The sequence below is a fragment of the Nyctibius grandis genome, chromosome 23 (assembly GCF_013368605.1).
Source record: "Nyctibius grandis isolate bNycGra1 chromosome 23, bNycGra1.pri, whole genome shotgun sequence".
In the NCBI taxonomy this organism is placed as follows: Eukaryota; Metazoa; Chordata; class Aves; order Nyctibiiformes; family Nyctibiidae; genus Nyctibius; species Nyctibius grandis.
The window spans coordinates 6,859,057-6,886,876 of record NC_090680.1 but is presented as its reverse complement, the minus strand read 5'-3'; the positions used below and the strand labels follow the sequence as shown (position 1 = coordinate 6,886,876).

Below are 27,820 nucleotides of genomic sequence, written 5' to 3'. Positions count from 1 at the left end.
CCTCATCGATTTTCTTCCGTGAAGCACCAGAACTCATACATCGAGTGAGGCAGGATCTCTGCTCACCTTCAGCTGAGAACTAGAAGCTGCTGCAGCCTCTCACAAGGCCTAGGATTACATTTACTGACCATGGGAGTAAGTAAGAGAACTATAACTTGCTCCCTCGCTTGCACGGAAGGTATTCCCTGGAGTGTCTGCTCTTCGGCCTAGCAATTTCCTCAAGGATTTTGAAGTACCAGGAAATTCTGGTGAAATGAACGTCTGCTTCATCCAAAGGTGGGGAAGACAGTGTCGCTGGCAGATTAACTACAAAAGAACAGGTCTCAAAGTCATCCTCTTATTCTTACTCAAAGTTCTCTTTGCTTTTTCCTAGTACGAGTGACTGAGTATCCAGGAACTACTAAGGAGCAAGATAAAACAGTTATTCACTGTGAATTACCACTATCTTAAAGGGATTTATTTCAACAAACATTACCACGTGATGAAAATAAGTGAAAAGGAAATGCTTCATTTTGCCTTGCTTAGTTCCAGTAACGCCCAGATCAGTTTTGAAAGTCCTGCAAATCAGTTTTGAAGGTGTGTTTTGTTTTGTTTTAAATAAACCAAAGATTTCTGCTATGGAAAAAAAATAATGTATACGTTTTTATGTCACGTTTATAACAAGGCTTTTAAAGAAAATAGTTACAGGTATTCAACTGCATCAGACTTCAAAAGAAAAAAGATTACACATACAATACAAAAATACAAAAAAATTTTTTTTAGAACTTACAAACTCAAAAGTCTAAGTGGTCAGAGTTTTCCTAGAACTTGAAAAAAAAATACACTTTAAGATGCACTTTCCTTTCTGCACTTGCAGGTTCAACTTTAGAATGAAGAAAAGTTTTAGAGGCAGGATGAAAGCAATTAACATATTGAATTCTATAACCAGTTCCAGGCTGAAATCAATTTAGTGGTCGACACTATCAGGTATTTGAGTTTAAAAAGAACCTAATGTTTGGGGGGAGGTGGAGGGCAGGGTGTTGCTGTTGGTAACTTTTTGTTTAACCAGTTCTGCTAGTAAAATGTTTTCAATGTATGCAATCCAAATGAGACTGAAATTTAGACAGTCCTTACTAGGTCTGAAATCCTACAGCACTGTTCTGCAGTATGCAAGCTGGGAAATTAAAGTGACCAGACTAATGTAATTGTTGAAAGTTACTGCAAAAGGCAGGCAGGAAAAGGTTGAGTTTTATTGCTGAAGTTGACACGTGTTCGAAGCACTAGGACTGCAAATAGAGGATTCTTTAACCTGATAGTGTCCACTGAGGTCACAGGCATCAAGGCATTTTGTTTGAATGGCAAGGCAGGGAAAGTGCACCTTAGATTTTTCATACTTAAGCAGTGAGTTACCGATTTTTGGTGTGGCTTTTATTCCTTCTAGGCATAGTAAAGAAAAATATTTCAACCAAATGTGAGGTTTAATATACATTAGCTTGTCTTTTTGGTGGTGGCTTTTGTGTACCACAAGGAAATGCTAACAAGCACTACTCAAGACTAATGATTTAAGAGGAGCACACTGAAAATACTGATTTACCTTTGTAGTGAATATTCTTTACAGACTGTATCTAATATACAGACAAGGCCCATTTCCTTAGGATGAAACAGGCCACAGAAGGTTACACATCCTATATGAAGTTTTAAACAAAATTAGAGCTAAGTTACCAGAGCCACTCAGAGAAACAATTCCTAGTTTGCAGAGACTTAACAAAAGGTGGCTGCAGGGAGAAAAAAAAATCCAGGTTCTTATTATTTCCTGAATAAGTTTATATTCAAATTCATAGTCCAGTAACACTTCCAGCACAAGACAATGCTCACTTTCTTTAGCAGTATTCCTAGGAGTCACCGGTTTCTCCTGTTACGAAGAGGGAGCCAGAAGTGAGAATGCGAGAGCATCCACTGTTAACCCAATTAAAGAGACAGTAACCTTTTTCATCCACCTTAATTAATCACTGACCAAAAAAAAAATTAAAATCTTAAAAAGGTACCACTCCAATTTCTTTATTATCTGTAACCTTTTGAAACTAATCACGTGGAACTACAAAATTAGCAAATGCCTTGAAATCTGTATACAAAACATAAATTACTTCTAATTTCAAACTCAGTTATTAGTGTACCACTCAAAAGCTTAAAAAAGTGGCTCCAAAGATAGTCTTATACCATTCTTAAAAAAGGAAACTGTTCCTTTAACGTTACACCCTCCCCCCAAACACCCAACTCTCAATCCACATCGTTTAGTTATTTTCTTGGTCATGGACGTTTCCAAGATGAGATTTTATATTTCGTTCCCATAGCTTCTGGTTGTCAGAAAAACCATGCTTTCCTTTATTGAAGGAGTTTGGTCCTGCCGAGGTTGGTGTATCCCTGTGAAAAGTCAAACAAGATCAGTTGAGAAAGTCAGTTCAACTATAGTAGTTTGTGCAACACGACACTGAAAACACCAATTTCAAGTCCAACCTGCCACCAGAAAGTACCCCACATTTCTTTCTTTCTCTCACATCAGGAGCCCTCACTATCAGCAACTGTAAGTTGGCCACAGACTGATCTCTGTAGCACGTTCAGACAGAGCGATGAGATGGGGCAGCAAAGGAGCTGAGAGTGGCAGTAACTGCTGCCAGCTGTGAAGAATTTGTTGCAAGGGCTACAAAACTGAGGATCCAAATTTGCTACTGGAGGAAAAAAATGCACTGAACAGTAGCGAGCCTCCAGGGGACTGACTTTAGAAGCAGTCTATTGTGATAAACATCTTTAAAATATCCATGCTCAAAATTCATCCCTAAGTGAAGCCTCCTCTGAAAATGCCCCTATTTATTTTAGCATTTTCAAAGTAAACAAGCTATTCTTTGTCTCTCTGAAAGAGAGGATTCTCATCTTCCCCTTGCACGGGAGTTTAAAAATTTGAGCAGACTACCCTACTTCAGGGCAATTTATAAAGTGAGGAAATGAAGGTACAAAGTTTAGCAGCAAGCAGGAACTCCCAGCTATCACCTTCCAAGAAGAAAGCTGGCTTCTATCTAATATAGAATCAATTTCTTCCTCAGAAAGAAGGCGGCAAATAATTCAAAGTGCAAATGTACATGTACTACTTCTAACGTACAGCTAAAACATTAGAAGATATCTGTATTAAAATTGTCTTGTTTCTGGAGAAAAACTTCTTGGAACCTATTCTCTCTTCCTGTATTTCTAAACCATCTGCAAGACCTGACCTGTGCTCGAGAAGGTATTCTCACGCCCTCACCCTTCTCCAAACCATAGTTAGAAGCTGACCTACCTTCCAATGTTCTTCATGCGCATCTTGGCTTCTGGAGGCATTTCTTCTGGTTCACTCTACAGAGAGAAAGAAGGTTACAGCGTGGCTGGCCACTATCTTTTGAACATTTCAAACGCCTGACAAGACATAGTATGGACTATAGCCCTACAGGAAAGCAAAGTGCCTTAGGACAAAACAGAGGTTCTACAAGGTTATAGAAAGAAATACAAATTCCTTTGGTCACCTCTGTATAAGGAGGAGCAGTAACATGACAATAAAATTTTTAGCAAACCAAAAGCAGCACAACTTTTCTTCACTTTATCAAGCCCAGAGAAAGCAACCATTAATTAAAATTATGTTGTGCATCCAGTTTTCAGGGAAAAGTTATCAGCACTTTAACGATTTATTGAACCAACACAGAGCTACAAGGCTGTACATTCTTAAACAGAAACACAAGAGATGTTTCTAGGCTGAAAATCCCTGACAATTCTGTAAAGAACCTTAAATGACCCGCTCTCTCTGCCCAACTCTAACCCGCAATGGTACTTTAAGTTGTGTTGATCACTAGCTTATTACTCACATCTTCATCTTCATTGAAAGCTGCTGCTACAGAAAGGGTTTTTGGAGCAAGGGTTGGAACAGGCTCTTTAGGCTTCTGAAAAAGACCAAATGCACAAGTGAAGTAAGTCTACTAACTCAAAAAAGCAACCCTTGGTATTTCAAATATTTCAGTAAAATGAAGTCAAACATCGTCACTGAAATGAGCAATGAAGGGTAAAAATGGTTTTGTTTGAATCAAGCAGATAAAGGTTTCCTCTCTCTGATGAAAAAGGAAAATGGCTGCTCATTTGCACGAGATACACTCCGAAAAGCAAGCCGAGCCCTCTCACATTACAATTCCCCACAAGCAAGTCTTAACTTTCTAGGACACTGCAGGGGTATGCAGCCACTGATGCATGACACAAACAATTAAATCAAAACCTGAATAAGCTGTGGTATTCAAAATGTTACTATGTCACTGTTCCCATTATTCTTTTGGAGTATTCTTATCCATCAGTGCCAGGAAGATGAATATGTTTATTTTCTTGGCTTTTAACAACATAACAGCTTTCTGGCTTAAACCAATTCAATACTTTTTAACTAGCATCAGTCTGCATCACACAGTCCAATTCATATAAGGCTCCTTTAAAAAGTATTATTTTGATTTCAAATAAATACCTTCCTCTAGTTAAAGAGTAAGAAGCTATCAAACTCACAACTGTTTCATGTAATACAGCAGAGACATCGAAAGTCACTTTGAGACCCCTAAGAAATTACTGAGTCATCAGTAACAGTTTGCTTCTACAGTACTACCAATTAACTAAATCAATCATACACAGTGCTTCCTCCATGTTGACCTTACTGGTGATTATTTCATATACACTCATAGTTTTGAAGCTGATACTGCAGCCGAGTCCTTACGTGACTGTCTACAGCTATTCCACACCAACAGTGTATAACGTATAAATATTGTGCCATTTTTTAAAGCATCAGCTCCACAAGAATGGGTAATATACTAAGGGAGCAAAAATCACAGAATCACAGAATCACAGAATGTTAGGGATTGGAAGGGACCTCGAAAGATCATCTAGTCCAATCCCCTGCCGGGGCAGGATTACCTAGACCATATCACACAGGAACGCATCCAGGCGGGTTTTGAATGTCTCCAGAGAAGGAGACTCCACAACCTCTCTGGGCAGCCTGTGCCAGTGTTCAGTCACCCTTACAGTAAAGAAGTTTTTCCTCAAATTTAAGTGGAACCTCCTGTGCTCCAGCTTGCACCCATTGCCCCTTGTCCTGTCAAGGGATGTCACTGAGAAGAGCCTGGCTCCATCCTCTTGACACTTGCCCTTTACATATTTATAAACCTTAATGAGGTCACCCCTCAGTCTCCTCTTCTCTAAGCTAAAGAGACCCAGCTCCCTCAGCCTCTCCTCATAAGGGAGATGTTCCACCCCCTTAATCATCTTTGTGGCTCTGCGCTGGACTCTCTCTAGCAGTTCCCTGTCCTTCTTGAACTGAGAGGCCCAGAACTGGACACAATACTCCAGATGCGGCCTCACCAGGCCTAAATGACTAAAAAGAAACAAGATAAGTTTCAGCACTGTCCAATCTGGTGCACTGTCAGTCACACACTGAATTCAGTGAGCCAGTAATCCCAAGCCAAATTTATTGTCACTGGAAGTATCTTTCTATGAGAAATTGGAGCTTGTTAGTGGCTCAGAGCAGGCAGCTTTGTCCATTTTTCCAAAGTCTGAGCTGACCCGATTGCATTTATACCCTAGAATGCTGCCAGCCACATCTCCCTCTCATCTCAAAATAACAGAGCACTCTTTTCATCTTTTGCAGATCTGTAAAATGCTGGCACTGCAGGTGCAAGCCTTTAATGATTACAGTTTGAATTTAATCCAGACAAGGATTTATACTGTATCCATCACAGTGGCACATGGGAAGTGTTAAATGGGAAGTATTAAATAAAGAGGTAGCATCTGGCTTGTTTCAGTAGAGGACTACTTTGGCAGTAAACAGAAGCATCATATTCACATCTGAACAAGCACAAGGATACCTTGTACTGGACAATAACGGGGATCAGAATTCTTAGGCACCTATGTAACAAAGCATATAGTATAAATGAATCATACTGACCTTGCAAAGAATGGGCAAAGTCACTGAAAAATAAATTATAGTTCCCCATGCTTAAATAAGATCTTTGGAGTGGCAGATGACCTGTTAAGCCATCTAGGAGAGTACTTGCTTTCTTATAGCTTTAAGCATCCCATGCAATGAAGCTCCCAGCACTCACTTCAAAGTAGCCTCAACAGTTTAACAAGTCTGCTCATTTCCCTCAGGAAATGATTCCAGACTTATCAAATCTCATTACAAAATTACTCTGTATGTTCAAAGATCTACAGCTCATTTCAATCAAGTCTTATACTCCCTGAGACAATTGACCTAGTATTAATCACCTTGAAGTACTTACACATGCCTGACTAGCTGGCCCTGCAATGCTTTCTTAAACTTTATCCAAGTTACCCACATTTAATTCAAGGGTTTCCTTCCACACAGAAGCCTCCCCAAAGCACTTCCCCTTTGCCTCACTTTCCTTAAAATTAAAAGCCCTCAGACAACTTACATTTGCTCCTAGTTTGATGGATATCGCAGACGCCTTCTTTGCTGTCTGACTGCCTATGGCAAATCCAAACTTGGACATTTTGGCAGGAGCAGGCTTTGTGGTGAAGTCTTCGGCTTCTTCGTTAGCTGCCCGTTTCTCTGCGCTGCGACTCGAACTTTCTCCTCCATTACTGGAAGAAACAGTCTTAGTTTTCACAGGTTTTTCTGCCTCTTCTTCAGGTCCTGGTGAAGTCGAAACAACTTACCAAGATGAGCTATTTTGACTGAGCAGATTGATGGGAGCAGCAACCTCAAAAAGCATTATACTTTGGGTGCAATAGGTAAGGTGTTTTTAGTGACAGCAGTTTCCACCAATGTACACTTAGTGGACAGCAAAACACAAAGAGGAGAAGAAACTGCAAGCACGCCACTACTTGTAAAGAACTTCTTGTGTATGAGCCAGGAAAACAATCTTGAAGCACCATCTCTTTATTTAGTATGGAAGTCAAAGTTCATGTAGTAAATTAAATGTAGATCACTAAATCTTTTTGGGGTTTAAGTTGTCATAGATAAGCTTTCATTATTGGAATCCCAATTCCAAATCTAGAGTAGATAATCTAAGTTAAAATTAATTCTACATTTCTACAACAACATGTCCATGCCAGTCTCTAGGCTTGTCTGGCACAACTCTAAAATCATGGAAGCAACTACAGTGAGGTCGGCTGTCTCAATCATGTTTCAAGTCACTGTTCGTCCGCATCTCATCTGTAATAAATCTGCCAAGCTCTGCTTGAGGAAGGAATCAGCACTAGAAAAACATATATATATATTTCATCTTTTCTGGTTTTGTATAAAGTCATGGAAAACATAGCAGCTGCACAATGATCCACAGAGAAAAAACACTCAAATCACATTTTCATTCCTATACACTCGGCTTCTTCAGCTACACCAAGAGACAAAGGTGTCCTTGGAAAACTCATACTGAACGTAGTAAATGCTTCAGCAAAAACACATTTCTCTGCTGCTGCAATAAGCAAATCACTGCAGTAGCAGAAGGAAAAAAAAAACCTCACACATTGTGGAATAGACAGGAAAGTGCTCATACTATCAGTCTAAGAAGAACTGGAGCTAGCACCAGCTCCTCGTTGTATCAAGTGGAGAACAGGACCTTCTGTGCACGGCAAATTCAGACCATCAGGGAAGAAAGCTCCTTGCACTGCTCTCTAACAGCAAAAAGCTACTAAGCAAGATAAGAGCAATGGGAGGGAAGCTCTTTTGAACTGGGGACCAACAAGATTGTATCTCTGAGAAAAAAAAGAAGCAAACAACATCAGGAGAAAGAAAACTAGGGACACCATCTATATCCATTTTTTTTGCTATTTCCCAACTCATAAGCAGCAGCACATACCCCTTCTACCCCACTCTTCTAGCTATCAAGATAATAAGCGATTGGAACAAAAATGGATTTATTATTCACCTTTGGAAACACGACAGATCACAAAAAAATATTAATATCTTTAATCATTTCACCCTATTAAAAATGGTACTAATCTGCACCACTAGAAATTTGACCCATAAAGTATAAATATAAAAGTGACAAACAAAGGAGGAAAGAAAACCAAGCAAAATTTACACAAGTGACCTTGGGTGCTGGTTGCTGTCTCAGCAGTTTTCCAAACAGCAGCCTGCAAGGCTGTGAGAAGCTCTTTACAGCTAATCCATGAAATCACATTAAACAGAATATTCAAGTCCAGTCTGGGTACACTATAGACTGTGAGTCAAGGGAAGGTAGAAGATTCACTGGCCTTAAAAGTGTTGGAGCTCATGGGCCTAAAGGTCTTCTTTTTCGTAAGATACAAAATCCACAGCAGCCCAAATCTCCAGGCACACTGGCCCAGTCCAGGTCCCACAGCTAATGCTAGCTTGCAGCTAATTACACTACAGCTTGCTGCTCCGACTGCGAATTCTAGACTATGGCTAAGCACAAGATGAAGCCTAACACAATCCACCCACAGCTGTTCTCTCACCAAAATATGCAATAGCTTCTCTCTCAAAACCAGCTCCTATCACCGCTGCATTATGAATGTTACTTCTACTAGGCTCCACTTAGGATGAACTGCAGACTGCTGAAAGAAATACTCGCTGAAGGAGCTACAAAGGGTGTAGGACAATTGGGGTAGGTGGGGAGGGGGTCATTGTGCTGTTCTATTTTTGCAGGAACAGTTAGAAATGCAAATGTATATTATATATTAAACAGGCCTCTCTCATCTCCCATGCCAATGCTTGTACATTTTTCAAGACACTAAGGCTTCTTTACTATTTCCTAGAGATCTCAAGGAGGTCATACTTCACCTACGGAAAGCACCAGTACTATCTTGAAAACTAGTCTGACCAGTGCTCTTTTCATGGATCACAGCAATAAAAAGCTGTCCTATTTCACAGAGGAGTTTTTCTCATGAGTGATAATAATAATAATCACTCAGGGCAGCAGTGATGAGACCATCCTCATTGGTATAAGAAATATAGTGCAGGTAAGGCTGCAGTAATCTTCACAACTGTGCTATAAATAAGTTATTATCTATGTGTATATGTATATAACTATATATATATATCACAAAGGGGACAACTACTTTGAATTTTTACAGGGTTCATGAGGTACATATTAATTCCGAAACTCAGAGACTGATTTTAAATATACTGCTTGCTCAGAGGAGGATGAAGAACACTGTTAATTCAAAACTGACAGAGAAAAAATTCAGAGATTTCCAAAGTTAGGCTCTTTAAATTCATGTTTAAATACTCCAAAGCAGATGATGATAGTTAAAAGAGGTAAGAATACTACTTCAGTAATTAAAAAAGATTGCTCTGGAATTCTTTGAATGAAGTAACTTTTGTTTAAGTGTCTGTTTTTTTTTTTACAAGCTATGTAAGCAGACAACTTTCACTATCTAGGTGGTTTAAGTGACAAGACTGCCAGTGCTAATTCTATAGCCAGGAGCGTGACCATTGGAGGTGGTGGGAACAAATCAATGACAACTCAGTTAACGTTAAGGTAAATGCCACTGATCTTGGCAAAAGCTAAAAACTAAATTGCTTTCAAAAATCATCACGGAGTAAGTATGCTTCCTTAGGGCCAATGTACCATAACTCATTAAGATCATGTTCCAGCACACAAGACAGTATGCATAACTGACATACTGATGCTGTCCAGTGACTGTATTACTAATACAAAAAACCCCAAACCCCAACCAACCTAAAAACAACAAAAAAAAACAAACGAGCAGAGAACCAAGAGTCAAGGAACTACCTAAAATCAGCTATTACTCTTCATATTTTAGTGATTATCGGAAATAACATTCACTGTTGAGGCTATCCTAATTGGTTTACAAGCTTGATTTAATCTTTTTCATAAATCAAAGAAAATCCCTCTGCCTACAGATACACTTAAAGCAAAAAAACAGGAAATGGAAGCTTTATCTTTGCAAAGACACTATCTTCTGGAATGTTAAGTCAGGGAAGAAAGAAGAAAAGAAACATATGATTAAAAATTTTAGGAGAACTGACAAGAAGTAGTGCAGAAAATGAATGTCCAAGTCATAATATAAAACCAAACAGAAAACTTGCAGATTGTTGCCAAGCAAAAAACCCAGGATGCTTAAAACAGCAGATAAGGAATATTCACGGTACCCATTCTTGAAAAGGTACCACCGCTGTTAAAAGCTAATCTTTAAGGCGTTTTCTTCACCCTTGCCAGCAGCAGCAGTCAAATTTCTCTCAATACACGGCAGAACTATTCCGTGTATTTTTCAGGTAGAGAGAAACAACGCATTTAGGTGGACAAGGAGAAGCTGTTAGATTTTTAAAAAAGCTCCTGTAAGGCTGAGGCTAACCCTCAGGCGTGAGGACAGCGCGCCCAGACCGCGGCCTCTCCTCCACCGCAGCCCCCTCAGGCCCGGGCCGCCCCCTCTCCCCGCAGGGCCCGGCCCAGGCCTGCCCGGCCGGGGGCGACACCCCTGGACCCCCCCATCCCCGGGGGACCGGCGCGGGCCCCCTGCCCACCCCACAGCTACGCGGCGAGAGGCGCTACATGTTCACCTCCTCCGGGCTGCGGCCGCTTCGCCTTCTCCCCCTCGGCTCTGCCGTCCGCCATTTTCCCCCGCCTCCCGCGCCGCGCATGCGCGCCGCCCGCCGCGGCTCCACCGCCCCTCGCCCCCCCGCGGGCCACAGCGAAAGCGCGGGGAGACGCGACAGCGGCCCGGCCAGGCCCGCCCTCCGCGGCGCAGGGGAATGACGCAGGCGGAAGTGCTCCTCTCCGAGGAGGCGGGAAAGCTGCGAGTGACGCTCCTCTGACGCACTTCCGGCAGGTAGGCCCGGGCGGGAGGGGCTGCGCCCGCGGGAACCGCTTCGCTCCCGCCGGGGTGGGGGCCTGGAGGGTCACCGTCACACCCCGCTCCCCTCAGATGCCATACGCAGAACCTCCGCGTCTGCCGTGCTGACCGGTGTGCCCTCCCCACCGCTCCCGGTTTAAAAATCACCTTCCATGTTCCACCGCCATGAGCTCAAGTGAGCAATGGCGTCATTCCTCCCTCAGCGAAAAAACAGTTCACAGATCAGAAGAGACTGTTTTTATGGAGAAACAGCAAATGAGAGGAGGCGCACGCCAGCAGCGCACGGCTCTGTGTTGTCTCTAGACAACTAGAAAGCGGCCCGGCGGAAAGAGACCCGGGGGTGCTGATCGACAGCCGGCTAAACATGAGCCAGCAGTGTGCCCAGGTGGCCAAGAAGGCCAATGGCATCCTGGCCTCTATTAGGAATAGTGTAGCCAGCCGGTCTGGGGAAGTGATCGTCCCTCTGTACTCGGCACTGGTGAGGCCGCACCTTGAATCCTGTGTCCAGTTCTGGGCCCCGCACTTCAAGAAAGATGTTGAGGTGTTGGAGCGAGTGCAGAGGAGGGCGACCAAGCTGGTGAAGGGTCTGGAGGGTCTGACCTACGAGGAACGGCTGAGGGAGCTGGGGGTGTTTAGCCTGGAGAAGAGGAGGCTCAGAGGTGACCTTAGTGCAGTCTACAACTACCTGAAGGGAGGTTGGAGTGAAGTGGGAGTCGGCCTCTTCTCCCAGGCAACTAGCGATAGGACAAGAGGACACAGCCTCAAGCTTCACCAGGGGAGGTTCAGGTTGGACATTAGGAAGAATTTCTCCTCAGCAAGGGTCATTAGCCATTGGAAGGGGCTGCCCAGGGAGGTGGTGGAGTCACCATCTCTGGAGGGGTTTAAGAAAAGACTGGACATGGCACTTAGTGCCCTGGTCTAGTTGCCATGGTGGTGTCAGGGCAATGGTTGGACTCGATGCTCCCAGAGGGCTCTTCCAACCTGGTTGATTCTGTGATTCTGGGGTTGATTCTGTCTCTTCCTCGCGTGAGGAAAAAGGGGGGCTGTCCGGGGGAGGTGGCCGCGCACTCATGCAGCCTGTCCTGGCACGTGGGGACACGACGGAGCTGGCAGGCAGCCCTCAGCTGCACCTGATGTGCTACCCCGGCGTGAAGCTTTGCGCGCTACCCAACCATTCACGGCCGAAAGGAAGCAGGTCTTTCTCCCCACCCAGGATTCTCAGCACCCCAAGACCCCCGCGCTTCACAGGGGGTGGCGGTACTGGGGTAGCATGTCCTCTGCCTTCCAACCCTTCCTCGCAACAGGGAATGGACCGTCGCTAACCGCAGGGTATACTCACAGCCTACTCTTCGAAATCACACTGGTACCAAGAAACCCCTCCTCCTCCTCCTCCAAACAGCAGAAAGAACTGTATTTAACACCACGGCTGTTGTAGCTCTGCAGCCTAAGCACAGGTTTCACAGAGAGACCAATCAATACATTTTCAGTTGTGAAAAATACTACAGAGCTCTCTGCTCCTGTAAGTATTTACTAATAGGACTGTATGTCATCTCAGAAGTTCCAGCACTGTGGGAAATCTATGTTGCGTGGACTGAAAACGTGGGCACTCAGTGACAAGTGTCTTATACAAACGTACGGAAATTTTTTGGCAGGGTCAAGAAAATTCGGATTATTCCTTCCAAAGAGGGACTTGGTTCGTGCCAGATAGAACACCCAGAAACAAATCGTGCAACTCCCCAAACTCATGCTAGGTTTAAACCATTTGTTTTCAGCTCCGCTATCAAAAGTCAATTCATGTACACACCAAAAGAGGATCCAGGAAGTCATGGGGAAAGGTCTCCTCTATTTCACCTTAGCTAAGCTTTTAGAAGGCAACTGTGGCTGGCCTCCACCTGCAAACCCAGAGCACCAAGGTATTCTCCGAAGAACCACCTTTGCATTCAGTTAGTGACCCTTGTCCCAGCATGATTCAACTGAACAGATTTATATTTTTTGTACAGAGAAGTTTTTTAGAACAGATTACCTCATTTCTCTTACATAATTTCAGAAATGTGTGAATAAATTCAAACAGCTGCAATACTAAGGTAATTTAAAAAGAAATCCCTAACGGTCCTTTCAAACTCGACCCACAAAGGCATTTTTAGAGATAAATAGCTGAGTACAGTTCCAGAGGTCCCCAAAAAAATGGAGCATTCCACACAGTTGGCTCGTAGGAAATAATTCTCTTCGCCATCACTCTACTTTTGTGTTAGCTTCTTAGAGTAGTTCTTGGCAAATTGCTTTCGTACTTCTTCCTGTCTCTTTCCAAGTTTAAGTGTGTTGATCAGGCTTAAGGTTTTTTTCAGTTCGTGCACAGGCTTGCTTACAAAGCCACAATATTTCCTTTTCGGAACAAACTCCAGAGCTTTCTTCCAGTCTCCAGTATCTTTCAAGGTTAATAAAATATGCATCATTTGATCCAGCGTGAGATTTTTGGCACCGCTATTCCAAAGCAAGTACTTCTCCAACGGAAGGGCCGCAGTCTCCAGCCCCAGTCGCTTTGCCCGTGCTAAAGAGACTCCTGTTTTTATGCTCTTGTCAACCATTGACCCGACAATATAGATTTTATCATGATCGAATGTTTTCATTACTTTGGGAGAATCAGCAGTCAGATAGATAAGCTTATCCTTTGGGAAGACTTCTGTGTAGCACTGGTCTGTCACAGTGATAAGCAATTTGCCCCACGCCTCTCTATAGTGCTTGATAAATTCCTTGTGGTAGAGGCTGTCGTCTTGGAAGTTACAGAAGTGGATGTGGAACGGATCCGCAGATCTTCGATTAGAGCCTTCACCCAACACTATCTGTCTCACTGTATTTGCAACTTCGCGGACGGACATCTCTTTTTCGTAAGACATGTCAAATACTAGAGGTTGCCCAAAGGTCATGGACTGAGCAACCCTCCAGCTGTGTGCTCTCTCCATAGAGTTGTCCCACACATACATGAACGAATTCCTTTTGGTCTCATCAGTTTTTGAAGCTTGCTCTTGTGTCTCCAGCCTCCTTTCCTTTTTTTCTTCTATCTTCCTTTTGTCGTTTTTCTTGTAAAGTTCTTTGAGATACAAATATTTTAAATACTTCTTTTGGGCTGACTTGGAAGGACAATCCATGAAGGTTTTTAGCTGTTCTTCACTGATATTTTCTGGAACCGATCTGCCAGCTAGTCTCCACATCCCCAGGATCTCACGTGCAGCAGCCAAACTGGAGAGCTCCTTACGCTCAGGGACCGTCTCACTGACTTCTTCTTGCAGCCCAGACTTCATTACCTTCTTCCACGCATCTAAATCTAGTTTTTCTGAGGGATTGCATGAATTGTCCTGCTTCAGGCAAAGTGATAAACTCAGAGATCTACTGAGTGGAAACAAATCCTTTTTCATCCCATGTTGTGCAGCAAACGGAAGGACAGAGCTTCTTACAATTTTTTTCAGCAGCACATTAGCAGACTGCATACTTAAGACATGTGCTGTGTTCAAACACGTATCTGCAAAACACCTATGAGAGGGGAAAAAGACTTGTCAGAAATCATGAAGAAAACACACACAGATTTTCATCCTTAGTAACACTGACAGACAATAACTTACTTCTTCAAGAACACCAGAAATTCCTGCTTCCACTATTACTTTTCTACTGTTTTCTAAATAAAAACAGCGTATGTGACACTGCTGTGAAGAGGCATGGTTAGCTCTGCTGCTTAAAACAGCTACGCTTCCTGCAATTCAAAATGTGTTCAAACAACCTTTAAGTATTGTCTGAGAACTATTTAAATTATCTGTATCATATGGCAAATAAGAACGTTCGGAACCAAAGCAAGAAAAATAATGCATGGAGACCAAAAATATCTTTATACACGTCCAGAGGTCTGCAAAAAGAAAAAGACCGAAGAATGTTTAACATTTCCCTTGTCCTATGCAAACCTACTTCAGTAAAATCAGTGAAGTTTCAGTGTTTGAGAAAATTATTTGGCCACAACGTAAAAATTATGAATTTTGCTTTTAAAATTTGGAGCTAATTTCCCTAATAATTTACCACCTGAAAAGAATTTGATATACAGAAGAACAAGTAAAATCTAATTTTGGGGTTATATATCTCACAGAATCACAGAATCAGTCAGGTTGGAAGAGCCCTCTGGGATCATCGAGTCCAACCGTTGCCCTGACACCACCATGGCAACTAGACCATGGCACTAAGTGCCATGTCCAGTCTTTTCTTAAACACCTCCAGAGATATACAGATATATATACCTGCCCAGATAAAGAGCCATAGAAAGAGCAGCACAGTATTAGGAAACATTATATAAACTGGCATGCATTTTATTCTACTGCAATTGGTCAAATTATTGACTGACTTTTCATTTTCTACTGTTATTAAGATAAAATGAATAAAACAACCTAATAGTATGAAGTTAGGAGAAAATTTGTCAGTGTTACAATAGGATGTTCGTAATTTTACATTTAAGTGTTAAACATACTGGTAAAATAAGTAATAAAAAATGTAGTCCAGCTTGGAGAAACCGAGGGATCAGTTCCTCAATTAACTTACATTACTGGAGCTCCAATTAAGTCAATAGTTGACAAGTAGATTTACACACTCTGAATACTTGCTGACAGCTTTTGACAAAAGCCAGGTGACCTTTCAGTGTGCCCAACACACACACGACCACTGTCATTACTGCAGGAATTACTTTAAATCTCTGTGAAGAACCGAGATTTGTAGGACTGAAAATATTTATCTGATACTTTTTTTTTCAGCATGACTTCACTGTAACTAATCCCCGGACCAGAAACGCCCTTCACTGGCATTTCAGAGACTAACTCGGCTGATTCCCCCAGCAGAGCGGCCCACGCGTGGCTGCCCGCAGGCCTGGCCCCTGTGAGGGGGCGGGGGGGGGGGCACCCCAAAGCAGGGCAAGCAGCGACGCGGCGCTCCCGGAGAGAGCGGCACTACAGTCTCCAGCCCACGATTGAACCGAACCGCGACAAACTCGGTAACGCCTCAGAGCACCGCGCTGCGTCCCACAGCCCTCCCGGGGACACCGGCGCGCCCCGCTCCCCCCTGCTGCGGCGGGGACCGGTGGGGGAGCGCGGCCTTCGGGGCATCCCGCCGCAGGCCCGACCCGCGCCTGCCTGGGAAAGCCGGGCTGGGCGGCACGGCAGGGAGGCGAGAGGGCACTCCCAAGGTCGTCGGGAGCCCCCGGCGGGCCGAGGAGGGGAGCATGACGGCGCACCTCCGGCGCCCCGGGCCCGCCTCTCGCCGGTACCGCCGGCGGCGGGAAATACGAGGCGGGAGAGGCCTCCCCCCTCCAGCGGCTGCGCCCGCACCTGCCCGGGCTCTGTCCGCGCTCCAGCCCGCTGTGCCTCCGTCTCGTGCCGCCCGGGAAGGGGGCGAACGCCTCTGGGCGGCGGACGCGGCTAACGACCGCCCTGCGGAAGCACCGGCCCCTCCGCCATCCGCCCCTCACCTCCGCGGGAGCCGCCTGCGCATGCGCCGGAAGGGCCCGGTCCGCGGCGCCTTCTTGCCCGGGCGCGGCGCCCTGCTCGCTGGTTGCCCCCGGGGTTCCGCGGCTGCACCGCGAAGGTTCCGGCCATCTCTCCTTCCGCCTCCGCAGGGGCCCTGCGGAGTGCCGCGATCCCCCGGGGCAGGCCCGGGCCGGGGCGGCCGTCTGCACCAGGGCACCGCGGGGAGCCTCCGGGCCCTGGGGGGGGGCTGCCGGTGGGGTCCTGCCACTGCTCCTGGTGCGGGGCCAGGCCCTGCGGGGGGGCCGCTGCGGGCGGCTGGGGGTTACGGCTGGGCCCTGCCGGGCTGGGGCTGCGGCGTGAGGCAGGCGCTGGAGCCCGGGGGGTTTGTCAGCCCGCTGGGGTGGTCGGTGACTTATTTATCTTTTTTTTAATAGCATAGAGAAGCTTCGCTGGTTTTTGACGCAGGTTTTTTTTCTGCCCGTCAGGTGGGGGTTTCAGTGGAAGTTGTGGTCTGTCGCGATGAGTTTTCTGCTGCCCAAACTGACCTGTAAGAGGGAAGTGGATCAGGCCATAAAAAGCGTGGCCGAGAAGGTTTTGGTTCTCCGGTTTGGAAGAGATAACGATGCTGTTTGTCTGCAGCTCGATGATATTGTAAGAGCAATTTTTAATTTTTTTTTATTTTTTTTTTTAATAAACTCTACTAGTATACGTGTTGCATACAAGAGAATGTCATGTGTTGCTTTTGGATAATACCGTGTCTTATGAAAAGTTTGGTGACAATGTAAAGTGAAATAATACTATGTTCATAAAAGTTTGAAAATGAAGCAAATGTTTATGTTATTGTAGTGGGTGTACAAAGTGCTTGAAGTAAAAAAGACATGATATTCTAGACCTGCTTAAACTGATAAGACGTAAAGGAAACAGGCTTTATAAAGCTTGCCACCCTTTTTCCTCTTGTGTCTCAATACATTTGTCATCCATCTTTCTCCCTCTTTTCAGCTTGCAAAGACAGCTCATGACCTAAGCAGAATGGCAGTCATTTACCTGGTGGATGTGGACAAGGTTCCGGTGTACACCCAGTATTTTGACATCAGTTATATTCCATCTACTGTGTTTTTCTTCAATGGACAACACATGAAGGTTGATTATGGGTATGTCATCCCACCTGGCATTATTTATTATATCTGTAAGAATTATCAGTCTTTCTCTATGTTACCACATCTGGGGAAGATAACGTTTGAAAACTATAATGTTGGTACCAGCATCTGCAGTGAGAACTCTGTAGGAAGCCAGAAGGACTTAAGAAGTATTTTGAAATACGCTGTGATGCAATGAGAGGTGTCAGCTGTGAAACGTGCCTGATGACGCAAAAAATATTATGGTTAAAGTCTTAGATGTGACACTGCACCTTTTTGGGCTTTGGAGGTCACAGTACGCTCCTGACTTGGTTATGCCATTACCAGGGCGGTTCATTCTTTCAGAATGACTGAATCAGAACCCCTAATTTCATTTCATGTCTTTACTTGTCTTTAGGTGTTTTTGCTTTGAACACTTTAACATTACAATTTTACCTTTATCTTATGCTTACATTTAGGTCTCCAGATCATACCAAATTTGTAGGAAGCTTCAAAGCAAAGCAAGACTTTATAGATCTGATTGAAGTGATTTACCGTGGAGCAATGCGTGGAAAGCTCATTGTGAGAAGTCCTATTGATCCCAAGAACATTCCTAAATATGACCTCCTCTACCAAGGAATTTAATGGGTTGGCCTGAGCTAAAGAATGACAGAAATGAGCGATGTTCTAGATCCCTTTTTTTCTTCAAGCATTTTTAGCCATTTCTGACACCGTGGGACAGTTTGAGCATTTATGTTGAAGGATCATATTGGTCTCCTTCTGAAGACAGACATTCTGTCACCTCACGCTTTTCTCATAAATAAAGCTACACATTCATGTGGAGAATTCACACAAGTGACTACTCTTTGAGTTGCACGCTGCCCAGCACCTACCAGACAGGCAGGCTGTATGCATCCTCAACGTCAGCATCTCCGGTGCAGCGTGTATTCTGTTAAGTGTCTATTTAGTACCATTTTCATTCAGATGTAATAACAGTAAATGTGTCTTTGTTTAAAAAGCTGTGCTTGCTCTCAAGAGCATTGAACTGACTGTGCCTTTCCAAAGGAATTTTATACTTTTACCTGTTACTGGATGACAGGACGGAAGCTTTTTCAAACAGTATGAGAGAGGACTGAAGTCTGAAATGGATATAAACACAAAAGGGAAATTGGCGCTATCTGGAGGGTCTGACCTATGAGGAACGGCTGAGGGAGCTGGGGTTGTTTAGCCTGGAGAAGAGGAGGCTCAGAGGTGACCTTAGTGCAGTCTACAACTACCTGAAGGGAGGTTGGAGTGAAGTGGGAGTCGGCCTCTTCTCCCAGGCAACCAGCGATAGGACAAGAGGACACAGCCTCAAGCTTCGCCAGGGGAGGTTCAGGTTGGACATTAGGAAGAATTTCTTCTCAGAAAGGGTCATTAGACATTGGAAGGGGCTGCCCAGGGAGGTGGTGGAGTCACCATCTCTGGAGGTGTTTAAGAAAAGACTGGACATGGCACTTAGTGCCCTGGTCTAGTTGCCGTGGTGGTGTCAGGGCAATGGTTGGACTCGATGATCCCAGAGGTCTCTTCCAACCTGGTTGATTCTGTGTGATCTTTTCTCTGGTACCCAGTATTACTGTTCAACATTTTTTTTGACTGAGATGGGAACTGACAAGGTTTTGTCATCCTTCAAAGCTGTTCTGCAGCCACTGAGCACTTTTAATTCCCACAGGATTAAACTGGAAATTCAGAATAACTGTTTTGTTTACATTCGCTTTAAAGGTTATTTGACCTTCTGTTTGTATCAATTGCAAACCTTGAGCATGGACATTTAAAAACTGTCTCTAAACAGCTGAGAGAAAACAGCACTGTCATTCTTTTGCATCAGTTTGGTAATTGCAGGTTGCTAGAGTATTGTATTTCTATAGCAGCTCATGCCCAGTAATCTCACTGGCTTAGCTGGCTTTAAAACGGAAATTACTTTAGCTCACTGCATCGTGGTTGGGGCATACCATCTGGAGTAAAGTACTAGTATGTAGGTCCCTGAAGTATTGTTCAACTTAACAGTAAATGTTTCAAGAAGGAAGGTGGATGTTCCAGCTCTTGAAAGATTTTAATCACTCTATGGTATATAACGAAGAGGAAATAGATCCTTTGCATGCTTTTTGTATTCCAGATTTGTCCTTTTCATGAAAGCTGTGCACTTAAGTGAGTGTTTTCGTGATAGCTGAGTCTGATTACAGAGCCACAACTGCAGAATATTTATTTAAAAAATTATACAGATGGGAGTTGATATATGCTAACATCTTTATTTTGTGCAACTTTAAATTTCACAGCTAGCTCAAGGGTTATGGCTTAAAGCTTTCAACAATGCACTTCTTTCCTAACAGTTAACTTGTATTTGTGTGTTTCTCAAAAACAAACACACTAGCTTCAAACTTAGAACCGTAAGTTGCTCCACAGTGAGAGGAAAGTCCTTAGATGACTGAAAGGTGCAGGGGCAGCTATGAACAAGAAGAGACCGCTACCAAGAACAAATCAGTATGCCTTTATTTATTGCCTCTCTTCTTACTTGTGCTGCTTCTGGTTGCAACAGGTGAAAGCCTCAAGGCTATTTTAGTCTTGGCTTTCAGTGTGCTCTTCAGGTACTTAAAGATGGCATGTAAGCAGCAGGAGGGTGCTAAACCATACTTTTCTGTTCCAGCAGAAACAGTAGGACAATCTGTTTTCATGAGAGAACCTACAGCTTTATCTAGAGGCTTACTGTTTGACACCCATCCACGGCAGTATTTCTGTATCCATTCTTGTATTTGTGGATCACTTCTAGCCTGGTGCCGTGTGTTGTGCATGGAGTCGATGAATGCCACGGAGTACACTTTGTTCATTACCTCCCATTTTCTCTGCACCAGCAGATCAACAAACACCAAGCCACCATAGCCATGAGCAATGAAGGCCACATTCTTGGCTGCGCTCTTTGAAATGAAATGATCCCATACATACATGGTGTGTTCCTCAGGGTTGCTGCTGCCCCTCTTGGGGATCCACGAGACAGGCTGTGTAGAAGTCAGTGGTTCTTCCCTAGTAGAAAAGCTTGACTTCTCCTTTTCTGTCTTCAGATCAATGAAGTTGTCGTTGGGATTCAGTACAATCACTCCCCCGTGGCTTTGAAGGGCCATTTTGATGAATGGTATTTGTGTTCCATGCTCCAGGCCCTCACTGACAATTGTCCTTTGTCCCCACTGTCCAGCACGGAAAACTCCACGGTCTTGAAGAAGGACAGTTAGGCTAGAGGAACTTGTTAGTGCATTCTTGCTCATGAAAAAGAAACTTCTTGGTTCATCCTCTGTAGCATCAGTAGGAATATAAACTTTATGCAGCATGCAGACTCTTTCTAGGAGCTCATAAACATATTGGGTAATCAAATGTCCCAAAACTTGATAGCGTTTATGATTCTGCTCTTGTGCATTCTTGTAATAATTGAAAACAAAGGACTCGTTTGTATCCAGATGCCTCAGTTCCCCTTTTACATTGAAGTCGTACTTCAGTTCCTCTTGATACTCTGAACGCTCTATTAGTTTCCTCAAGCTTAGTTCATGCTGTGTTTGTAACCACTACAAATTAAGAAGACTATGTCAATGTAGTGATAGACCTCCCTACAACACCTACATCAAGAAAACCTGTTGTATTAGAATTCAGATTTAAAACTGGTTACAAACAAAATACTTGTTGATACAGACTATCTCTTGAGGGTCTGTAGTAAACCAGCTGCTTGTAAAGGCTGTCAGATTTCAGTTGCTAATTTCCAACAGCAGGATGTTAATACTCATCTCTCCAGTTATTTGTTCATCCTTGCAAGCACTTCCCACGTGGGAATTGAGGAATGGCTGACAGAATAAGATAGCTGCTGTGATCCAGGAACAGGAGACAAGAAAGTCCACACAGCAAACTTTAATGAGATTAGATTGAGGTCTCTACTTTCAGCTAAGATCATTTTTCAGCTTGCATGACTGATGAACTGGTAAGAATTATACCAGGAAGTGGTTTCCATGCAACTGAAAAATTAAGCTTATTATAACCTTCTGTTTTCCTAATAACTCTTCAATCTACTACTGATTGTCCCTGGCTGTAGAATGGTAAACATGGGGTAACCATTGGTGTAGTTAGAAACCTGCTTTCGTAGGATTTTTGTCCTAAGAGTAGGGATTTGCAAGCATTAAATTCCCACAATTATCAGTATTTTTAAAATGAATTTATCATCTTAACACAGTAATTTTGTTCTGGCAGATGGTTTATATGAAGTTACATTTGGCAAATACATTGGTACAAGCTACTGTGTACCTTTAATCTTTTCTTGCTGAACTAACAGCGGTTTTTAGAATACAGTAAATCGCATTCTGACTACGTTAAAACTCACTGAACCATCTGATAAAGCTGATCACTAGGACAGAAATTGATCTGAAAATTTTCATTTAAGGGACTTGAGTTGGAGCCCAACTCCTTTATGGAATGCAAGTTTCCTTGAGTAAGCTGCTTAGCATATTGAAGATTATTTCTTACATTTCCAAATTAAAAAAAAAAATGTTCTGTGCTTTTCAGCAGAGCAACACCATATACATTTTCCTTTTGAGCAATCACCACTGGGTCAGAGACGTTAAGTCATCTGTTCAGGGTCATTCCTGTCTTCTGATTAATAGAAGACCTCCTTTTTACTTCATATAATAAGTACACATAGAAAAGGAGAAAAAAATCAGATTCTATGATACAGAAGAGACCATTTGCTGTCTTGCCAGTTCCTTGAAATGGAAACAGTACAAAAGTTGCAAGTGCATGCGTTCATCTATGATTTCTTGATTCTGCAGGAAGGCATGAGAGACACAAAGGAGATGCGAGGACAGTCTGCTATACTACTGAAATATGGGCAATTCACGCAAAAGAGGTCATATTTAGTAGGGAGGAAGCTGCCCATGTTCATATTGTTTTCCCCATGCAATGAAGCGGGAGAAAAATGGACGTGGTTTACAGAAAGATGTCTGTGGAGAAAGGTGAAGCACAGAGGAAGCGTTCCATAACAATTAGGAATAGAGAAATGCAGTTTCCTCACGGAGTGGCATGCTGTCCAACACGTCACAGAATCACAGAATCAGCCAGGTTGGAAGAGACCTCTGGGATCATCGAGTCCAACCATTGCCCTGACACCACCCTGTCAACTAGACCATGGCACTAAGTGCCATGTCCAGTCTTTTCTTAAACCCCTCCAGAGCTGGTGACTCCACCACCTCCCTGGGCAGCCCCTTCCAATGTCTAATGACCCCTTCTGAGAAGAAATTCTTCCTAATGTCCAACCTGAACCTCCCCTGACGAAGCTTGAGGCTGTGTCCTCTTGTCCTATCGCTAGTTGCCCGGGAGAAGAGGCCGACTCCTACTTCACTACAACCTCCCTTCAGGTAGTTGTAGACTGCAATAAGGTCACCTCTGAGCCTCCTCTTCTCCAGGCTAAACAACCCCAGCTCCCTCAGCCGTTCCTCGTAGGTCAGACCCTCCAGACCCTTCACCAGCTTGGTTGCCCTCCTCTGGACTCGCTCCAACACCTCAGCATCTTTCTTGAAGTGCGGGGCCCAGAACTGGACACAGGATTCAAGGTGCGGCCTCACCAGTGCCGAGTACAGAGGGACGATCACTTCCCCAGACTGGCTGGCTACACTGTTCCTAGTAGAGGCCAGGATGCCATTGGTGTTCTTGGCCACCTGGGCACACTGCTGGCTCATGTTTAGCCGGCTGTCGATCAGCACCCCCAGGTCTCTTTCCGCCGGGCCGCTCTCTAACCACTCTTCCCCCAGCCTGTAGCGCTGCAGGGGGTTGTTGTGGCCGAAGTGTAAGACCCGGCACTTGTTCTTGTTGAACCTCATGCCGTTGGTTGGTCTCGGCCCATCTCTCTAACCTGTCCAGATCCCTCTGTAGGGCCTTCCTACCCTCCAGCAGATCGACACGCCCACCAGCTTGGTGTCATCTGCACATTTACTCAGGGTGCACTCAATCCCTATGTCTAGATCGTCTCTCCTCATCCCTACAAGGTCAGAGAGGGTAGTTTCCCAACATACTATGAACAGGAAGTTACTATGCTCTTACTTCAGCTACTAGCAACAACATTGCTTTTTCAGTTCCAAAACAAAACAAGGATACGTGATGCCAAATTAAACCCTGTGTATGTAATACCCAACATCTACTTAAATACCTACTTTACAAAGCATTGTGAAAGGTTGCTGAGGATTTCAGGAGGATGAAATACAGTTTTACATCAGGCATAGTCCCTTCTTAAAATTACTTACTAGTCTGTAGGACTGGTTTTATTGTAGTAATGCCATTTATAGAATTAAAAGCAGCAGTTATAGATTGTTCTAGATATGGCTGCATAATGCAGTTGCTTCTTTTTGGTAAATGTGCATTCTAAATCAGTGTTGGCTGCTGCTTATGCTTCTTTGTCCATATATAAATCCAGTATTTAAGGGTGTTTATTCTGACAGCCTTTACAATTGCTATGTTGATTTTTAAAAATCACTGTTGGGGGGAAAAAAATTCCTCATTCCCTTCCTCCCACTTTTCAGTTTGGATTGTAAGAGTCTTCAGCTGTAAATGCAACTAGTGATTGTTACAGCAGTTGGCATATTTGAAACACCACTGCAGTATGACTATTACTCTTTATGAGATTTTTAATTTAAAACCAGTTTGCTCTCTTCTAGTAAAGCCCAACATTACCGTATGCTCTTCTGTAAAATCTGTCGCCATGATAGACTGAAATCTTTTTCCCTCTGGGATTGTAGGCAGTTTCTCTGTGTGAAAGAAAATAAACCCCTCTTAGTTCAGGTTTTATTACTTTAAGTACTTTATTCTGGGGTATCTATAAAATGTATCAGTTAAGGCCATCCAAAGTTCTTCAGAGAGTTCCAAGTTACAAGCTAACACCTGGTGGTTGTTATTTACACCTGACCGTAAGTTAAAGCTAAACCTTTTGGGTGTAAAACTAAAAAGTTGTCAAAACTAGTTTTACACAGCTTCCCATTACGTGATATAAAGGCACTACCAAGAGGACAAAACAGCTACACACAAAACTTACTTACAATTCTGAAGCTGCCCTGGTAAAAAAAAAGCAATAACCAAAAGGCAACAAACAAATCTCTGTCTGCGCTTGGCTGTGGGAGGATTTCCAAGGCATCGGCTGCGAACCGCGGCGGCCGCTGGGGTTATGAGGGCGGTGCCCGCTGGTGCGGAGGGCGCCCGGGGCTGCGGGCAGCTGGACCCCGCGGGGGCGGCGGCCCCGGGAGCGCGGCGAGGGGAGTCCGGCGGCTCCGGCTGAACCCTGAGGAGGAAAACGTTATTCGAAGGTACGATTTAAACTGATTCGGTTGGTTTCTGCGTTACGCCTTTAAAAATACCGCGGTTTTCGTGATTCCTTCCACAAATGTTGGTATTTCTCCTGTTTGCTAGCCTGGGCTTCCTTTAATTACATTTAATTATTTTATTGCGTTCAGAGAGCTACTGATTTTGTTACTACTCATTAGGTTGCCGGGTGCAGGGAAACGCGTGTAGCAGCACACCTGCGACACCATCATTTGCTCCACGGCACTTGTTTCCCTCAGCGGCTCGATTTCAGTCTAAACCCGAGAAAGTTAAAAAACCGGGGAGGCGCGGGGTGCGGGGAGGCACGGCTGGGAGGGGGGGCCGGGGCCGGTTCGTGGGGCTGGCGTTGGGGCAGGCGGTGCGCGGTCGGGGAGCGGGAGCCCGCGGGACACGGCTGAGGGGAGCGCGGGTGGCTGCAGGGCAGCGCGGGGGAGAGGGCGGAGGGGCGGCTCCTGCCGTCCCGGGGCGGGGCGCGGGCGGCCCTTGGGGGGGGCGGAGGCGGTGCCCAGCCCGGAAGTGCCCGGGGAAGCTGCGCAGGCGGCGGCGGGGCCCGGATAAACAACAAGGACGGCGGCGGCGCAGGGTGAGTGCTGTGGGGTGCTGCTAGAGCCGGCTGCTCCCCGCCCGTTCGCTGCTGAAGGGGGGAATAAAGTTGGCTAGTGGTGGGTCCTGCGTGGTCCGTGTCCCCGGCGGCCGGGGCTGGGCTGTCCGCGCCGCACGGGGTGTCTGTCGCGAACGAGGGAAGCCGGTAGGGGAGGGCGGGTGAGCGGCCGGGCAGCGGGGGGTGGCGGTGGCGGCGGCGGCGACGGCGTTGCTGCTCCTCAGTGAGGAGGCCGGGGAGGGAGCGTGGAGGCGCGGAACCGCTGCCCCTCGGCACTGCCCGTTTGTCGGTGAGAAGCCCGTTCCCTTCCCAGCGGGAGCAGGCGGCGGTGGGGTAGGAGCCGGGGAAGCGGCGGGTGCGGAGCGACCCCGCTCTGCCCCGCGGCCCTGCTCGGGGCGGGCTCCTGCCGAGCAGCCCGGGCGGTACCACCCCGGGGTGGTGCCTCTCTTTCCCCCCAGAGCTGTCAGAAGGCCGCCGGTTGTCAGCTTCTCCTCTTCGCAGGCGTCGGAATAGGCGGTAGTTTGGCTCTGCTTTAACAGTATGTAGATGTTGCTGTTCCCCACACCAGGGGACTGGGGCTGGAAGTTGAAAATCCACTGAGCTAAATGAAGCTACACGAACCTAAACGTGTTCTTGAGAGACTTCAGACTAGCTGTAAGGTTTGAAGGTCTTACACCAGAGTCATACAGAGTATTTACAAAGATAATAAACCCCTATGAATGCTGGAAGCTCTGAAGCTGTGTTATTCCACTGAGGAAGAAGTTTATCTGTTAATAGCAATCCTTGAATTGTATTTATTCTTGGAGGTTGTGTAGTGTTACAGATGTCTTCTGCGACTCCTTTTCACTTCATAATCAAAGCTTGAATTGCTTATTAGTTACATGCTTGCCAGGGGGTGGAGTTAAGCAGTAAGTGCTTTCACTAAGGATAAATTCTAGTGATAATTTCGTTAACAGTTCTGTCCACACTGACAACCCGGAGCCTTGCCCAAGCACGTCTCTCTTGTATTGCAGCTGTCAATGACTTTTTACCAAGGCCTCTAGTGACAGGGCAAGGGGCAGTGGTTTTAAACTGAAAGAGGGTAGATTTAGGTTGGACATAAAGAAGAAATTTTTTACTATGAGGGTAGTGAGACACTGGAACAGGTTGCCCAGAGAAGCGGGTGCCCCATCAGTGGAAGTGTTCAAGGCCAGGCTGGATGGGGCTTTGAGCAGCCTGGTCTAGTGGAAGTTGTCCCTGCCCACGGCAGGGGGGTTGGACTAGATATCTCTAAAGGTCCCTTCCAACCCAAGATGTTTTATGAATGAGTTTTCTTTGTGCTAGCTTGCTCAAAAACAGTTTTCTTGTTCTCGCTTCGTACCTACTGCTGTGGTACTGCTTCCCTCTGAACAAATAAAACACAAATTGCTAAGCTTATTTTATTTTTTTTTTTCAGTAGAGGAAATCATGGAAGGAAGAACATCATCTTCAAGTCATTCCAGTGTAAGCCTTCTGACAGTTTGCAACGATTTACTTTGGGGCTGGGGGTGTCCTAGGGTGTTCTGATTCATTTGCACAACCAAATTCATTCTCCGGCGGTCCAGCTTTTGCTTTGTAGGAGCACTCTTTCCTGAGAAACAGTTTATCCTGGTAGCAGTCAATAGTAATGTCTGCTGTTGAAGATGTATTAGTACATGAGAGGCTTACCATTTTATTTCATATAAACAGCATGTTTTCAAGGATATGTTGAGACCTGAGCTAACTTATTAATATTTAAGAGTAATGCTCAAGTAAGTAGAGCAGCTGTGTAACTGTAATATTTAGTTATCTGCAGAGATGTGTTCAGAGACTACTTATAGTAGTGTTTATTTTTTCTGAAATATCCCTACTAGTAGAAGTTTCTAGCAGTGGAAGCACTGGTGAAAACAAATTGTGAGCACAGCAACTGGTTTGATCGGGTAAGGTCTGGACTGTCTAGTGTTGTAGAAATAAGCTGTTTCTAGCACCTTGTTTATGCAGTGTCCCTGACCCTTGCTCCTACAGGTGGGAACCTTCAGAAAAGTCCTGCTGGTTTACATGAGGAGTCTGCTAAGTGCATGTGCATGTGTATGTGTTGAGTTAGTCGCTTTCTATTAGGGAAAAGCTGAGGCAACTGCATACATTGCACTTACCATAGCTACAGACCTCTGTTGGTTACCTCTACACTTCGTGGTTGTTCTGTAGGTTAATTGTGGGCACTGCAGACCAACATCTTCTTAATGAGTGCAAGCATTGGGAAGATGCTGTACAATGAGGTGGAAATTTTGCTGATGAACATATCTTGTGCTTTTTATCCCTTTCTGTCTGTCCATCTGTCTCTTCCTGTTTTCTGAGTCTGACTTTACCTGTTCTCAGTGTTATCTGTTATTACAGAGGTTATCTGAACCTCTGTAACT

The 27,820-nt window shown here is 44.8% G+C and overlaps 5 protein-coding genes across 10 annotated transcripts in view; 2 read left to right on the top strand and 3 right to left on the bottom strand.

The window, feature by feature from the left end:
- Nucleotides 1-738: 738 nt before the first annotated feature.
- PCNP (PEST proteolytic signal containing nuclear protein) lies at nucleotides 739-10,628 on the bottom strand. The gene is made up of 5 exons (XM_068417415.1): nucleotides 10,532-10,628; nucleotides 6,459-6,679; nucleotides 3,867-3,941; nucleotides 3,308-3,363; nucleotides 739-2,400 (listed from the first exon to the last, which is right to left on the bottom strand). Exons 1-5 carry the CDS (start codon nucleotides 10,584-10,586, stop codon nucleotides 2,271-2,273), a joined length of 537 nt encoding a protein of 178 aa, XP_068273516.1. The 5' UTR covers nucleotides 10,587-10,628; the 3' UTR covers nucleotides 739-2,270.
- Nucleotides 10,629-12,304: 1,676 nt separating this feature from the next.
- On the bottom strand, nucleotides 12,305-16,363 carry TRMT10C (tRNA methyltransferase 10C, mitochondrial RNase P subunit). 2 transcript variants are annotated; one of them, XM_068417388.1, is made up of 2 exons: nucleotides 16,319-16,363; nucleotides 12,305-14,352 (listed from the first exon to the last, which is right to left on the bottom strand). In XM_068417388.1, the coding sequence occupies exons 1-2, from the start codon at nucleotides 16,339-16,341 to the stop codon at nucleotides 13,062-13,064; spliced, it is 1,314 nt and encodes a 437-aa protein (XP_068273489.1). In that variant the 5' UTR covers nucleotides 16,342-16,363; the 3' UTR covers nucleotides 12,305-13,061. The 2 variants fall into 2 exon arrangements, with proteins under 2 accessions (XP_068273489.1, XP_068273490.1); XM_068417389.1 differs by having other exon boundaries at nucleotides 16,179-16,328.
- TXNL4B (thioredoxin like 4B) lies at nucleotides 16,358-18,286 on the top strand. Of its 2 annotated transcripts, none has more exons than XM_068417390.1 (4): nucleotides 16,358-16,434; nucleotides 16,802-16,967; nucleotides 17,316-17,467; nucleotides 17,911-18,286. In XM_068417390.1, the coding sequence occupies exons 2-4, from the start codon at nucleotides 16,836-16,838 to the stop codon at nucleotides 18,074-18,076; spliced, it is 450 nt and encodes a 149-aa protein (XP_068273491.1). In that variant the 5' UTR covers nucleotides 16,358-16,434; nucleotides 16,802-16,835; the 3' UTR covers nucleotides 18,077-18,286. The 2 variants fall into 2 exon arrangements, with proteins under 2 accessions (XP_068273491.1, XP_068273492.1); XM_068417391.1 differs by lacking the exon at nucleotides 16,358-16,434 and adding an exon at nucleotides 16,446-16,592.
- Nucleotides 18,287-19,959: 1,673 nt separating this feature from the next.
- Nucleotides 19,960-24,193, bottom strand: LOC137672899 (putative protein ARB2BP). The gene is made up of 2 exons (XM_068417319.1): nucleotides 24,164-24,193; nucleotides 19,960-21,021 (listed from the first exon to the last, which is right to left on the bottom strand). Exons 1-2 carry the CDS (start codon nucleotides 24,191-24,193, stop codon nucleotides 19,960-19,962), a joined length of 1,092 nt encoding a protein of 363 aa, XP_068273420.1.
- A 1,140-nt stretch (nucleotides 24,194-25,333) lies between these two features.
- SENP7 (SUMO specific peptidase 7) overlaps nucleotides 25,334-27,820 on the top strand; it is a 52,350-nt gene continuing 49,863 nt past the window's right edge. For all 4 annotated transcript variants that reach the window (XM_068417348.1, XM_068417350.1, XM_068417349.1 and 1 more), the window contains exons 1-2: nucleotides 25,334-25,388; nucleotides 26,842-26,888. In XM_068417348.1, coding sequence (XP_068273449.1) covers nucleotides 26,853-26,888 — 36 coding nt within the window. In that variant the 5' untranslated portion in view covers nucleotides 25,334-25,388; nucleotides 26,842-26,852. The remainder of the gene's footprint in view (nucleotides 25,389-26,841; nucleotides 26,889-27,820) is intronic.

Bases quoted from the DNA above. Each gene is read 5' to 3' on its own strand.
- PCNP (XM_068417415.1), bottom strand. From the start codon at position 10,586: ATGGCGGACGGCAGAGCCGAGGGGGAGAAGGCGAAGCGGCCGCAGCCC. The intron at 3,942-6,458 runs GTAAGTTGTCTG...GGTCTTTTTCAG, and splicing joins CCATCAAACTAGGAGCAAAT to AAGCCTAAAGAGCCTGTTCC. The intron at 3,364-3,866 runs GTGAGTAATAAG...TTCTCTCTGTAG, and splicing joins CTTTCAATGAAGATGAAGAT to AGTGAACCAGAAGAAATGCC.
- TRMT10C (XM_068417388.1), bottom strand. From the start codon at position 16,341: ATGCGCAGGCGGCTCCCGCGGAG. The intron at 14,353-16,318 runs GTGAGGGGCGGA...CCCCTCTCATAG, and splicing joins CGCAGGCGGCTCCCGCGGAG to GTGTTTTGCAGATACGTGTT.
- TXNL4B (XM_068417390.1), top strand. From the start codon at position 16,836: ATGAGTTTTCTGCTGCCCAAACTGACCTGTAAGAGGGAAGTGGATCAG. The intron at 16,968-17,315 runs GTAAGAGCAATT...CCCTCTTTTCAG, and splicing joins GTCTGCAGCTCGATGATATT to CTTGCAAAGACAGCTCATGA. The intron at 17,468-17,910 runs GTATGTCATCCC...GCTTACATTTAG, and splicing joins CACATGAAGGTTGATTATGG to GTCTCCAGATCATACCAAAT.
- LOC137672899 (XM_068417319.1), bottom strand. From the start codon at position 24,193: ATGGCGACAGATTTTACAGAAGAGCATACG. The intron at 21,022-24,163 runs GTAATGTTGGGC...CTTAATTTGTAG, and splicing joins ATTTTACAGAAGAGCATACG to TGGTTACAAACACAGCATGA.